We start from the raw sequence: 15,515 nt of genomic DNA, 5'->3' as shown, positions 1-15,515 counted from the left end.
ACGGAGCTCGTCCTGAGGCTGCCGGAGTCCGACTGTGGTGGAGTGAGAGTGATTGAGCGGTGTGGGGGACAGACAGGACAAGGGCTGCGAAAGGGCAGTGACAGAGCGGCGCCTGCCGGAAGCCGAATCCCTGCCGGCCGGCCGGTACCGGAAGTCTCTTCCTCGTGTTCCTCCCGACGTTCCCCGAGAATCCTGGTCGCCTGAAGGCCCTCAAGCTGCGAGGCTCTCGTCAGGATGGTCTGGTCCCTGCTCTGTGTTACTGCCTGGGTCGCCTGTGTGGGTAAGGTCAGATTGCGGTCACTGATAGTGGTTAGAGAACTGCTTGTACCGCGGCGAGGCATCTTACAGTGATTGCTTATCATCGCATTGTGATCTGAGAGAGGAACGATTGACCGCGCCCTCCTTTCCTCCTCAGCCACCCCAGCAATATCAGTCTCATTTTCTCCCTACGCGACTCCCTTGTCCTCCCACCCATCTCTTTCCTGACACTTATCCTTGTAGCACTTGTTCAGCTTTACAACTGTCCTTACACTTCCTCCCTCACCACCTTTCAGGGCCCCAGACAGTCCTTCCAGGAGAGGCGACACTTCACCTGTGAGTCGGCTGGTATCAAACACTGCGTACGGTGCTCCTGGTGCGGCCTTTTGTAAATATTGGTGAGAGCTGACGCAAACTGAGAGACCGTTTCTCTGAACACCTTCTCTCTGCCAGCCAGAGAAAGCAGGATCTCCCAGTGGCTACACATTTTAATTCCATGTCCCATTCCCATTCTAATATGTCTATCCATGGCCTCCTCTACTGTCAAGGTGAAGCCACACTCAGGTTGGAGGAACAACACCTTATATACCGGCTGGGTAGCCTCCAGCCTGATGACATGAACATTAACTTATCTAACTTCAGTTAATGTCCCTCCTCCCCTTACCCCATCTGATAATATTTAGTTTTTTCCCCCCTCTTCCTTTTTATTACTCTCTTCCTGCCCATCACTCTGCCTGTTTTCCATCTCCCTCTGGTGCTCCCCTCCCTCTTTCTTTCTCCCTAGTCCTCCTGTCCCAAGGTCCTTTCCCTTTTCCAGCTCTGTATCCCTTTTGCCAATCAACTTTCCAGCTCTTAGCTTCATCCGTCCCCCTCCTGGCTTCTCCTATCATTTCAGATCTCCCACTCCCCCTCCCACTTTCAAATCTTTTACTATCTTTTCTTTCAGTTAGTCCTAACGAAGGACGTCGGCCCGAAAAGTCGACTGCACTTCTTCCTATAGATGTTGCCTGGCCTGCTGCGTTCCAACAGCATTTTGTGTGTGTTGCTTGAATTTTCAGCATCTGCAGATTTCTTCGTGTTTGTGTGCTAACTTTCTCTCCACCATTTGCAAGGTTTAGTTTAAGTGATCAGCTCTGCTTGTGGAGCAGTGAGTGCTTTAGTTGTTCACTGCAGGCAGAAGACTTTTCTGCCCATTGTGGCATTTTCTGGGTCTGCCAGACCACCATTAAAAGCAGATGCAAAGCATCCTCCTCCCCTCCTTATTTTTGCTGAGAAGCCTTGGATTATCAGACTCTCCTCTTTCTAGAGTTCAGAGAGCTCTGTGTCTCCCTCCATAAACTTTGTCTCTATCCTCCTCTTTTCCCTTTCACTCTCTCTTCCTCCATGAGTAATCTAATGATGACAGTAATGATTTACAGGTAACTGTAGGGTTGGAGAGAAGTGTTGCAGATGGGGCAAACATTCTGAGAATAATTGTGCTGTGGGTGTCACTGTCTTCCCTTACTGATTGTGGTCTACGAGTCAGGAGGTTAAAGATCCAGTTGCAAAAGGAGGCAGGTGTCTTAACTGGATGTGGAGTCAAATGAGGGGATAGGGTGAAGATGCCCTGTAGAAGGTGCAAACATTGTTTCTGTGGACCACAGTGAGGGGGAGAACTCCACACAGTGGGGAGAAGGAGATGGTTTGACCAGCTGGCCAGAGAGACTGTGGGACTTGGAGGGGAGCCTGCAAATAGTGGTGTTCTCCTGTACTGCTCTTATCCTTCCTGATGAGAGAGGTGACAGGTTTGCAAGGTCTTGTCACAGTAGCTTGGGTGAGTGACTGCAGTACATTTTGCAGATGGTGCACATTGCACAGGATTGTGATATTACGATTCCCTGGCTGACAGGCAACTCAGTGTTCCAGGGTACAGATGCTACAGGTATGATCGTGGTAGAGGTAAGAGAGGAACAAGAGATGTAATATGGATTAGGAAGAACATCGTGAAAATGCATAAGCTTTAGGAGCTGAATTAGGCCATTTGGTCTGTTGAGTCTGCACTGTCATTCAATCACGTTTCTCCTGTCTTCACACTGCAACCCTAACCCTTACCAATCAAGAACCTATTGTTCTCTCACTTAAATACACCACAGACCTCCATGTTAACACTTTCCACAGATTTACCACCATCTGGTTCAAGCAGTTCCGGAAATGCACTAGGGTTGTGTGAAAAGAGCTACTCTGTGTGATAACTGAGATTTCTAATGCAGAGTTTTGCAGCAGTTTCTCTGAATTCAGGAGCAACCAGTCAGTAAGAGGCATTGCAGAAAAAGAGCTACCCTTTCAGTCAGGTCCATGTTCAAGATTTGAAAAGCAAACTTTGAGCCACTTCTTGGACAGTCCACACCAAGGGTGCGTGAAAAGAGGTACTTTGTAATCAGGGCGGCAATCAAGATTTCAAAGGCAGAGTTTTGTGACAGTTTCTCTGAGTTGAGAGGCAATCAATCAGTAAAAGACAGTCCTTTTCACCTCGTTGCTCTTCTGAGCCAGACACCCAGTCACTGTGTCTCCTCTCCGGTAGTTCATTGTCCCTCAAGAGACTCTAAAGCTATGTACTTATTATCGAACTGAATGGCCACAGGTGTACTCTGCACTGTGTTCATTTTGGCGGCTTCTACTGACAGTCACCCTGTTACCTGTCTCTTGCAACCTAAAGGTGACTACCTCCCTGTCACTCCTGTTTATCACCTCCTCATTCTCCTGTATGAAATGAAGGTCATTGAGCTGCAGTTCCATTTCCCTAATACATTCAGGACCTGCAACTCAGTACACCTGGTGCAGATGTATTCATCTGGGAGACTGGAGGTCTCCCAAACTTCCCACATGTTGAAAAAAATATTGCCCCTGGAGCCATTCTCACTTCTGGTTTTATGGTCTTAAATGGTAGAAAATTCTCCACCATTTCCTTATTCTCTATTACTGCATTGTTGGTGTCATTTTCCAGTAGTCCAGTGTCCTTTCTTGCCTCTTTCTTAACCTTTATATACCCACCAAATAAAACCTTTTGGAATTTTTTTTATTGACTACTATGGTTTTTCATCTTCTCTCTTACAGGTATTATCCTCTGTTGGGTTTTACCCTTTTCCCAAACTTCTGGCTTCCCAGAAATCTTTACAATATTGTATGCCTTCTCTTTTGCTTTTCTACTGCCCATGACTTCCCTTGTCAGCCACCATTTCATCATCCTGCCTTTAGTCTTCCTTGGGATGAAATTCTGCTTTCTTCCAGAAACCCCTGCCATTGCTGCTGCACTCTCTTCTGTACTGGAACTCCTTCCAATCAACTCTGGCCATGACTTTCTCATGCCTCTGCAGTTGTCCTTGATCATCACAAGGAGATGTTGTAGAGGTTAGAACTTTACTTGGTGCATAGGAGACTGAGAGATTTCAGAGAGGTGTATGAAATCACGAGGGGCATTGATAGGGTGAAAACTGTTTTTTTTCACACTTCTGGAGAATCAAGAACTGGAGGCATAAGTTTAAAGTGTGAGGGGAGTGATTGTAGAAACCCTCAAGGGGCAATTTATCTGATTCAGATTCAATTTGTTGTCATTTACAAACCAGAAATGCAATGCAGTTTAAAAAATGAGACAACGTTCCTCGAGAATGTTATCACAAAAACGCATGACAAAACAGACTACACCAGAAAATCCACATAACGTTTGGCAATCCCCAATCCAGAGTCCGGAGAGGCTGCTGCGTATTTATATCGCACTACCATCTTTGCGTGTTCCCCGGAAAGGAGCTCCAATCACACCAGACAAACAAGACCAAAAACTAAAGCTGCAAGTCCTGCACAAAACCACATAGTTACAACAGAGCAAACAATAGGGTAATTGATTAAAAAAAAACAGACCATGGGCACAGTAAAATAGTCCAAAGATGTTAAAGTGTTAAAAGACTATAAGTTGGAAAGAAACCACCACACAGTTTCCAGAAGTCCTCAGGGTCCCAATAGACTCGTCATCTCATGCCAGCGGCAGAAAGGAATACCCCCGCTATGGACTTCCATTGCGCCGCCCGACTCAGCCTCGAAGACGCAACACACAATGAAAGCACCGCTGAACCCAGCCTCGCAGACACAGCACACAGTGAAAGCGACCTGATCGCAGTGGACTCTGAGTCCGTTGAACCTCCGAGCCTCTGCTCATCCCGTCCGGCACAGCTTCTCCGAGCACCATCCTCCGCCGAGCATATTAAGACGGCCCTGCCAACGGCCATCGGCAACGCGACCCCCAGGACTGGGGGCCTGTTCTTCCCAGCCAAGACCCAGCCCTCACAGCAGCAGCAGCAATGAAGAAGGTCTTCCTGGAGATTTTCAGATGTTCCTCCATGCTGCCATGTCTGTTTTTCATCCGATTATGATTGCACAGGGCACCCCGCTTCAGAAATAATAGATAATCAGCTCTGGAGTGGCCACTGCAAGCTACGTCGTGCTGACATCTTGGATGAAATTTATATACACAATGTAAACTATTTATGTGGAATCAGCTGCCAGAGAAAGTGGCTGAAGCAGATAAAATAGAAACTATTAAAAGTCAGTTGGACAGGTACATGGATTGGAAAGGTTTAAAAGATTAAGGACCAAACACTGACAATTGGGATGAGGCATTTTGTTTGGCTTGAACCAGTTGGATCAAAGTGTCCCCTGTCTGTGCTGAATGACTCGATAACTAATATTATTACATTAAATTTCAGTTTCCTTCAAACTGCATGGTGAGGTCTGTCAGATTGTGATCACTGCTTACTAAGGGTTCCATCTGCTTTAGCTCCCTGATAGTCTACCTGTTTACGCAATATCCAGACCTAGACGTGCCTGTTCCCTTGTGCGATCTGCCTTATGTTGCTGTGGAAAGCCACAAATTTGTTTTCCTGGAGTCTTCTGCCAGCCTGATTTTCCCCAGTGTACATTTGTGGAAGTCCTCCATGATCACTGTAACATTACTTTTCTCATGTTCCTTTTCTATCTTCTGGGAAAAAAAGCGTGTGAGAAAGGCAGTGTTTCTCACATGCCTTTTGTACCCTCATCCTGGCTGCTATTCTACACCCTGGACATAAGTCCCTTCAGCGTCTTGTAACCCTTGAAGTTCCTCAACTCCAGCCACAAAGATTCTACATCTTCTGATCCTCTCATCACTCAGTGCTATGGGTTTAATTTCTTTTTTTTTACCGACAGTGCTGCTCCTTCCCTCTGTACTGTGTACTGTGCTGTAGTTCTCCAGTAATCAGTGTGAATTAGAGAAGCTGCAGATAGCTGTAGGAATAATAGGGTTGTTATAGCCCCCTGATGGAGACTGGGACTTCCACAGTGCCAGGGTATTGAATGGGATGGAATTAGTTGAATATATCTTGTAAAGCCTTCTAAAGAAATATATAGATGGTTCTCAGGTTTCAAAGTAAATTTATTATCTCAGTATGTATACATCACCAGATACAACCCTGAGATTTGTTTTCTTGTGGGCATACTCTTTAGAAATCCAAGGAACATAATAGAATCAATGAAAGATCATACCAAACAGGATGTAGAAACAACCAATGAGCAAATAACAACAAATTGCAAAAAAAGAAACAACAATAATAAATAAATAGGCAATAAATGTTGCGAACATGAGATGAGAGGTCAAGGGCTGAAGAAGATGGAATCTGATAGGAGAGGAGAGTGGAGCATGGGAGAAAGGGAAGGAGGAAGCGTGCCAGAGGAAGATGATGGACAAGTGAGGAGAAAGGAAGGAAGGGAAGGGGGTGGCCAGAAATGGAAAAGGGGAATCAGTGGGGGAGAAAGTACCAGAAGTTGGAGAAATCAATGTTCATGTTGTCAGGTTGGAGGCTACCCAGAAGGAATTTGCGATATTGCTGCACCACCCTGAGGTGGCCTCATCATGACAGCAGAGGAGCCATTGGACCAAAGCGTTGGATTATATATGGCAAATAGGATTAAAACCAGTGGCCTCAAGGAAAGCTCACGTTTTGTGGTGGACGAAGCGAAGGTGCTCGATGAAGTGGTTGAGCAACCTACATCAAGTCTCACTGATGTTGAGGAGGCCACAACAGGATACAGTATAAAACCCTGAAAGGCTTGCAGGTGAAGTGTTGCCTCACCGGTATTTCAAGCCCTGAATGGTGATGAGGAAGGAGGTGAAGGGGTAGGGGTAAATGCCAGCAGGTAGATCAGTGAAGAGTGATGAATGGACAATAGTCTTGAAGAATGCAGTCACTGCAGAAAGTGGAATGTTGAGAGGGAAAGATGTGCCTGTTGGTAAGATCATGTTGAAAGTGGCAGAAAAAGTTATGGAGAATGTCTCCGGTGTTGGTATTTGTTGCTTTGGATTTCCGGCATTTGCAGACTTTCTTGTAGTTATCGAGAATAATCTACTGGATGTAGAGGCTCGAGGGGTGGTAATAAGGAAAACAGGAAGTATCTCTCTTATGGTGGCAGGAAGATGGGGTGAGGGGGAGATATCCACAAAATGGAGGAGATCTCTTTGAGGACAGTATTGATCATAGAGGAAGGGGTAGCAGAAAACACTGGGTCTCTATTTCGGTTCTGAGCCTCCCAATTGAGAAGTCACTGTTGTATGTACGTCCCCAGCTGATGGCTCTCCACCTCAGAACCCTGCAGAAACAGCTGTACACTGAACACCCTCCCAGACAGTGTGCACTGGTGTTAAATTTTCTCAGCTGGGGTCATTGCCATCAGGAGGACATGCAGTGTTTGGTAAGTGTCAGTTCTGCTACTCTGAGATTTATCAAGTTTTAACCCAGACCTATTAAGAGCCTGGAACGTAGTTGCCTGTGGGAGTGAACTGGCCTCCATCCTGTCCCTGTGGCTGGCAAGGAGGCTCATGAGTGTGGAATTTTCCTGGCTGGGCCGAATGAATCAATAGACCTAAGCACTGAAACCTGTCTTGGGAACCAATCCCACACAACATGTGCCGTTCCTTGGAGGAACTCTCTTTACCATTCTGTGATGTGTGCTATTAGTTCTCTCCAATTCCTTATCTTTGTCTGCCAATGATGTGTGCCCCAGTGATCTGTTGTGCCATCTGGCAGGAGAGGAGATTCCCAGTGAAGTTGTCTGTGCAGTGACCTGGAGCGGAGAGTGTTGCACAGAAACAAATTCAGGTTTACTCATTGACAAGGTCTCACATAGGAGCAACACACACAAAATGCTAGTGGAACACAGCAGTCCAGGCAGCATCTATGAGGAGAAGCACTGTCGACGTTTCGGGCCGAGATCCTTCGTGAGGGCTAACATAGGAGGTTGTTTAAGATGGTTCTGTCACTCAGCATTCAAGCTGAGCTAGTAAATTGTTTAAGACAGTGGCTTTGTGGGAGAAGCCAGATAGTGGTAGTAGATGGTTGACTCTCTGACTGGAGACTTGTAACTTGTGGAGTGCCGCAGTTTTTTTTCCTACCAATAGGGTTTCTTTTATATATATATATATATTTGGGAGGGTTCAGTTACTATGATATTACTAAATAATATTTTCGTAAATTTAGTTCGGTTAAATATACAATTAACCTTTTTTAATCTGTTTTATTATAGCGCCCTATAACAGAATTTAAAGTTCTCTTAGGGATTTAAAGCCAAACTGAAGATGGTGCTGTTTTTTCTCTCTAAGAGATTATATTATTTTAGTTCTTTTTCTGTTTAATACATGATGGAATGTAAACACTCTCCTTTGTCGAGACGTTACTGTCTTTCTTGCAAGGTCATTTTATTTTTTTTGTGTACTGGCTGGGGGGAAAGAGAACCGAGACGGACAGAGCAGCCCACGGCTTTGCATCTCTCTTAGTTCGCTTGCCTTTTTTTCGGGCTTTTGGGAGTGTGGGTGGGTTTAGAGTTAGGAGTTTTTTCCGCCATTAGGTGGTTTCAGAGCATGCGTGTTTTCTATATGGCCGCATTCTTCATCACCGCCATCTTTGATAATCCTGTATTGGTATGTGTTCTGCGCATGTATAAAGTAAATTGGAATAAAATTATAGTATGGCAGTTAAACGGATTAATGTAATAAGTTGTAATTTACGTGGTTAGAATCATCCTATTAAACGGAAAAAGACTTTTAAAACTATTAATCGATTCCAACCTGATATAATTTTTGCTCAGGAGATGCATATCAGGGCGGGAGATCGCTGGTGAAATGGAACAGAGCTCTTCAGAGCAAAACTAAGGGCGTGTCTATTAAATCTAATATATTTACTCAAGAGGATACTGAATCAGATTCTAATGGTAGATTTTTAATTGTTAAAGGAATGATTTGTAATAGAAAGATTATTTTGGTTAATTTGTGTGGTCCTAGTTTGGATGATACTTTTAAAAAGAAAAAATTTGCTTTACTGCCAGATTTAAATGAGTATATGCACCGCTACAATATGTTGATAATGGATGGGGATTTTAACTGTTGTTTAAATCCTATGATTGACAAGAGTTCAACTAATCAGCGACTTCAAAATCGTTCTGCATCAGTTATTAACTCATTTTTGACCGATTTTGGGTTGATCCAATTATGGAGGCATTTACACCCTCTTAACAGAGAATATTCCTTTTTTTAACATGTTTATAAAATATATTCAAGGATTGATTATATTATAGTTGGTCCCCGTCTTTTGCCCAATGTGAAAAACTGTGAATGTGACGCTATTGCTATATCTGATCATGAGCCTTTGAGTTTGTCCTTAGAATTTGATGATGTCGTTTTTGGCCGTCCATCATGGCGCATGTCTCAGACTTTATTGCAAAACTTACTTTATCAGTTTTATCGAAAGCCAGATAAAAGATTTTTTTCTTTTTAATGATTTAGGAGGTATGTCTAAATTAATTATATGGGATACATTCAAAGCATTTTTACGTGGTCAGATTATTATTCAGCTAAACTTAAAAAATAGACTAAAGCAGAACTAGATAAAATTTCAAAACAAATTAAAGATTTAGATAATACCTATGTGACTTCCCCTAATATTGACTTATTTTAAAAAAAGGGTGGAACTTCCATCACAATATAACCTATTATTAACTCATCCAATTGAAGGTTATCTACTTAAGTTAAAGAGCCAATTTTACATGTTTGGAGATAAAAATAATAAACCACTTGCATCTCAATTAAAATCAGCTGGAGCCAAGAGGCAAATTTTGAAAATTTGTAGAAAAGATGGTACCCTGGCTTGAGATTATGAAAGAATTAATAAGGCTTTTCAAGATTTTTACACTGAACTTTATAAATCTCAATTTCCAGTAGACTCTTCTGAAATGAATGCTTTTTTATGAAAGATTGCTTTTCCTAAAATTTCTGCTGATGATCAAAAAACTCTTGATGGCCAAATTACTGAATCCAAAATTCATAAAACTGTTTTTTCAATGCAATCTGGTAAGGCCCTGGGACTTGATGGTTATCCTGTAGAATTTTATAAAAAATTAGGAAAATTGCTTTCTCCGTATATGTTGGAGATGTTTAAAGATTCTTTCGTGTTAAGTGATTTACCCTCTACTTTTTATGAAGCTTCTATTTCTTTCATTCTCAAAAAGGATAAAGATCGTACTGATAGTGCCTCATACAGACCTATTTCATTATTGAATGTTGATGCTAAAATTCTCTCAAAGATAATTGCCTATCGGTTGGAGAGTTTTTTTGGGTAAAATCATTTTTAAAGATCAAACAGGCTTTATAAAGGGTCGTTATTCTTTCTCAAATGTTCAGAGATTATTCAACGTTATATATTTGCCTTCTTCTAAAACTCCACAATGTGGTATATCTTTGGATGCTGAAAAAGCATTTGATCGAGTCGAATGGAAATATTTATTTAATGTTTTAGAAAAATTTGGTTTTGGTATTTATTTTAATAATCGGATTAAAGTGATATATAAAGCTCCTATTGCTACTTTTGTCGCTAATAACTGTAGGTCTCCTTTCTTTCAGCAATCACGGGGGACAAGACAAGGTTGTCCATTAAGTCCTTTGTTATTTAACTTAATATTAGAACCCCTTGATATTGCTCTTCATGAAGCCGAAAATATTCATGGGATTTTTGTGAATGAGACCATGCACAAGATCTCTCTTTATGCTGATGATTCATTGGTATATAAATTCAAACCTGAAGAATCTATTCCTGCTTTGCTAAAATTATTTGACAAATTTGGAGACTTTTCAGGATTTAAAATAAATTTTAGTAAAAGTGAATTACTTCCTTTAAGTGAATCTGTCTCTATATATGATAATATTCCTTTTAAAGTTACTGATTCTTTTAGATATTTAGGTGTTATAATTACTAAAAAATATAAGGATCTTTATAAAGCTAATTTTCCTCCTTTCGTGGACTCGATGAAGTATTCCTTTAGTAGGATGGAGCCCACTTACATTTTCACTTGTTGGTCGTATTCATGTAGTTAAAATGATGATTTTACCAAAACTTTTATAATATTCCTGTTTGTTTGACTAAGAAGTTTTTTGATTGGATTGATTCTATTATTTTATCTTTTATTTGGGATAATAAAAGACCAAGAATTGGTAAATGTCATTTGTAAAAGTTGAAAAAGGACGGAGGTCGCGCTTTGCCTAATCTAAGAATATTATTGGGCTGTTAATTTGGGGTATATGTCATTTTGCTTATATTGGGCTGATAGGAATGATCAGCCAGTTCAGGTAGACCTGGAACTGAGAGGTGTGAAACAGTCGTATTTAACTTCGTTATTAAGAGTTACTCTTCCTATACAATTAGCTAAAGTTGCAAAAATAAACCTACATCCTGTGGTTAAGCACTCTTTACAAATTTGGCTCCAGTTCCGCAATTTTTTTAATCTTAAAAAATTTAAACTTTGTAGTATAATTCATCGTAATTACTTTTTTAAACCTTGGAGTGATCCAATTTTTTTTTACTTTGGAAAAATAAAGGTATTAATTCCTTTTTGGATTTATTTAAAGAAGGCAGATTGGTGTCTTGAACAATTAGTCGATAAGTATTCTCTCTCATGTTCACAGTTTTTACAATATCTTCAAGTTAGACATTTTTTACAAAAATATTTAAGTATCCACAACACCTCCTACCTTAGTATCATCGGCATACTTACTAATCCAATTTACCACCCCATCATCCAGATCATTCATGTATATTACAAACAACATTGGGCCCAAAACAGATCCCTGAGGCACCCCGCTAGTCACTGGCCTCCATCCCGATAAACAATTATCCACCATTACTCTCTGGCATCTCCCATCTCGCCTCTGTTGAATCCATTTTATTACTCCAGCATTAATACCTAACGACTGCACCTTCTTAACTAATCTTCCATGTGGAACTTTGTCAAAGGCCTTTCTGAAGTCCATATAGACTACATCCACTGCCTTACCCTCGTCAACATTCCTCGTAACTTCTTCAAAAAATTCAATAAGGTTTGTCAAACATGACCTTCCACGCACAAATCCAAGCTGGCTACTTCTAATCAGATCCTGTCTATCCAGATAATTATAAATACTATCTCTAAGAATACTTTCCATTAATTTACCCACCACTGATGTGAAACTGACAGGTCTATAATTGCTAGGCTTACTTCTAGAACCCTTTTTAAACAATGGAACCACGTGAGCAATACGCCAATCCTCCGGCACAATCCCCGTTTCTAATGACATCTGAAAGATCTCCGTCAGAGCTCCTGCTATCTCTACACAAACTTCCCTCAAGGTCCTGGGGAATATCCTGTCAGGACCCAGAGATTTATCCACTTTTAAATTTCTTAAAAGCGCCAGTACTTCCACCTCTTTAATTGTCATAGCTTCCATAACTTCCTTACTTGTTTCCCACACCTTAGACAATTTAATATCCTTCTCCTTAGTGAATACCGAAGAGAAGAAATCATTCAAAATCTCTCCCATCTCCCTCGGCTCCACACATAGCTGACCACCCTGATTCTCTAAGGGGCCAATTTCATCCCTCACTATCCTCTTGCTTTTAATATAACTGTAGAAACCTTTCAGATTTACTTTCACCTTATTTGCCAAACCAACCTCGTATCTTCTTTTAGCTTTTCTAATCTCTTTCTTAAGATTCCTTTTACATTCTTTATACTCCTCGAGCAATTTCTTTACTCCATCCTGCCTATATCTATTGTAGACATCCCTTTTTTTCTTAATCAAGTTTCTAATATCCCTTGAAAACCATGGTGCTTTCAAACCTTTAACCTTTCCTTTCAACCTAACAGGAACATAAAGATTCTGTACCCTCATAATTTCACCCTTAAATGACCTCCATTTCTCTATTACATCCTTCCCATAAAACAACTTGACCCAATCCACTCTCTCTAAATCCCTTCGCATCTCCTCAAAGTTAGCCTTTCTGCAATCAAAAATCTCAACTCTAGGTCCAGTCCTGTCCTTCTCCATAATTGTATTGAAGCTAATGCTATTGTGATCACTGGACCCGAAGTGCTCCCCAACACATACATCTGTCAGCTGACCTATCGCATTCCCTAACAGGAGATCCAACATTGCCCCATCTCTAGTCAGTACTTCTATGTATTGTTGCAAAAAACTATCCTGCACACATTTCACAAACTCTAAACCATCCAGCCCTTTTACAGAATGAGCTTCCCAACCTACATGTGGAAAATTAAAATCTTCCACAATCACCACCTTGTTTTTACTACAAATATCTGCTATCTCCTTACACATTTGCTCTTCCAACTCACGTACCCCATTAGGTGGCCTATAAAACACTCCTATCAGTGTCACAGCACCTTTCCCATTCTTCAGTTCCACCCAAATAGTCTCCCTAGAGGAGCTCGCTAATCTATCCTTCCAAAGCACCGCCATAAGATTTTCTCGGACAAGCAATGCAACACCTCCTCCTCTGGCCCCTCCTACTCTATCACACCTGAAGCAACTAAATCCAGGAATATTTAGTTGCCAATCACACCCTTCCTGCAACCATGTTTCACTAACAGCTACAACATCATAATTCCAGGTAGCAATCCACGCTTTAAGCTCATCCACCTTTCTTACAATGCTCCTAGCATTAAAATAGATACATTTAAGATACTCTCCACCTCCTCCTCTCTTTTCATCCCTAAGAATGCATCCAAATTTATTATCCTTTTCTTTCTTCTCCCCTACCTTTTTGGGCTGAGCGCATCCCTTCTCCATCACCTACCTTTCCTCCCTCACACACAGTCTACTTACTTGCTCTACTGGTGAACTAACCTCCTCTCTCATAGTTTCCTCAAATTGATTCCTGCCCCACCATCTTACTAGTTTAAAGTCTGCCCTGTAGCCCTAGCAAACCTCCCTGCTATGATACTGGTCCCCGCAGGATTCAAGTGTAACCCGTCCTTCTTGAGCAGATCATGCCTGCCCCAGAAGAGGTCCCAATGATCCAGAAACTTGAATCCCTGCCCCCTGCTCCAATCCCTCAGCCATACATTCATCCTCCACCTAATTCCATTCCTACTCTCACTGTCGCGTGGCACAGGCAGTAATCCCGAGATTACTACCTTTGCGGTCCTTCTTCTTAACTGCCTTCCAAACTCCCTGTACTCTCGTTTCAAGACCTCTTCCCCTTTCCTACCTATGTCATTGGTACCTACATGTACCACGACCTTTGGCTCCTCACCCTCCTACTTCAGGATATCTTGGACACGATCAGAAACGTCCCGAACCCTGGCATCAGGGAGGCAAACTACCATCCGGGACTCCCGATCACCTCCACAAAACCGCCTGTCTGAACCCCTGACTATCGAGTCCCCTATTACTATGGTCCTCTTTCTTCTCTCCCTACCCTTCGGAGCTACAGGGCCGTCCTCTGTGCCGGAGGCATGGTTTGAGAATAAGGGGTAGGTCATTTAGGACAGAGTTAAGGAAAAACTTCTTCTCCCAGAGAGTCATGGGGGTCTGGAATGCAGTGCCTCGAAAGGTAGTGGAGGCCAATTCTCTGGATGCTTTCAAGAAGGAGCTAGATAGGTATCTTATGGATAGGGGAATCAAGGGATATGGAGACAAGGCAGGAACATGGTATTGATAGGAATTGATCAGCCATGATCTCAAAATGGCGGTGCAGGCTCGAAGGGCCGAATGGTCTACTTCTGCACCTATTGTCTATATATCAGTTTTACAGTGTAGTAAAGTGAATTACAGAGGCATGAGAGAGGAGTTGTCCAAATTGATTGGAAAAGAACACTGGCAGAGCAGCAATAGCTGGAATTTCTGGAGCAATTCAGAAGGCACAGGATATCTACATCCCAAAGAGGAACAAGTATTCTAAAGGCAAGATGATACAATCGTGGTTAACAAGGGAAGTCAAAGCCAACAAAAATCCAAAGAGAAGGCATATAAAAGAGTAAAGATTAGTAGGAACTTAGAGGATTGGGAAGTTTTTAAAAACCAACAGAAGACAACTAAAAAAGTCATTAAGAAGGTAAAGATGAAATAAGAAAATAAGCTAGGTAATAAATTAAAGAGGATACCAGAAGTTTCTTAAGCTTCATAAAGTGTAAAAGAGAAGTGAAAGTGGATATTGGACTGCTGAAAAAAATGTTGGAGAGGCAGAAATGGGGGACAAGGAAATAGTGGACAAACTGAGTAAATATTTTGCATCAGTCTTCACTATTGAAGACACTAGCAGTATGGTGAAAGTTCCAGGTGTCAGGGATCATGAATTGGGTGAAGTTACCATTACAAGAGAGAATGTTCTTGGGAAACTGAATGGTCTGAAGGTCGATAAGTCACTTGAACCACATGGTGTACATCCCAGTGATCTGAAAGTGGTGACTGAAGAAATTGTGGAAGCATTAATTATGAGCTTTCAAGAATCACTGGATTCTGGAATGGTTCCTGAAGACTGAAACATTGCAAGTGTAGCTCCACTCTTCAAGAAGGGAGAGTGGTAGAGGAAATGAAATTATGAGCATATGATAAGGTAGGCTGTAATCAGCGTTGTTTTCTCAAGGGAAAATCTTGCCTGACAATTCTGTTGGAATTCTTTGAAGAAGTAACAAGCAGCATAGATAAAGGAGAATCAGTTGATGTTGTGTAATTGGATTTTCAGAAAGCCTTTGACAAGGTGCCACACATGAGGCTGCTTAACAAGCTGTGAGCCCATGGTAATACAGAAAAGATTCTACCATGCAGTGGCTGATTGACAGTAGGCAGAGAGTGAGAATAAAGGGAGCCTTTTCTTTTTAGCTGTAAGTGACTAGTATTCCATGGGGTTTGGGCAGATTCTTTTTCAATTATATGT

At 41.8% G+C, this 15,515-nt stretch overlaps 1 protein-coding gene across 2 annotated transcripts in view; it reads left to right on the top strand.

Annotated features, from left to right (window-relative positions):
- Positions 1 to 166: 166 nt before the first annotated feature.
- LOC132380940 (T-lymphocyte surface antigen Ly-9-like) overlaps positions 167 to 15,515 on the top strand; it is a 50,058-nt gene continuing 34,709 nt past the window's right edge. For both annotated transcript variants that reach the window (XR_009507879.1, XM_059949920.1), the window contains exon 1: positions 167 to 280. Coding sequence is in view for 1 of the 2 variants with exons in the window: in XM_059949920.1 (XP_059805903.1) it covers positions 235 to 280 (46 nt within the window). In the remaining variant the exon portion in view is untranslated. The remainder of the gene's footprint in view (positions 281 to 15,515) is intronic.

Source organism: Hypanus sabinus, chromosome 25 (assembly GCF_030144855.1).
Source record: "Hypanus sabinus isolate sHypSab1 chromosome 25, sHypSab1.hap1, whole genome shotgun sequence".
NCBI classification, from domain to species: domain Eukaryota; kingdom Metazoa; phylum Chordata; class Chondrichthyes; order Myliobatiformes; family Dasyatidae; genus Hypanus; species Hypanus sabinus.
The sequence above is the reverse complement of the archived record's forward strand: the minus strand, read 5'-3'. Positions and strand labels throughout refer to the sequence as shown.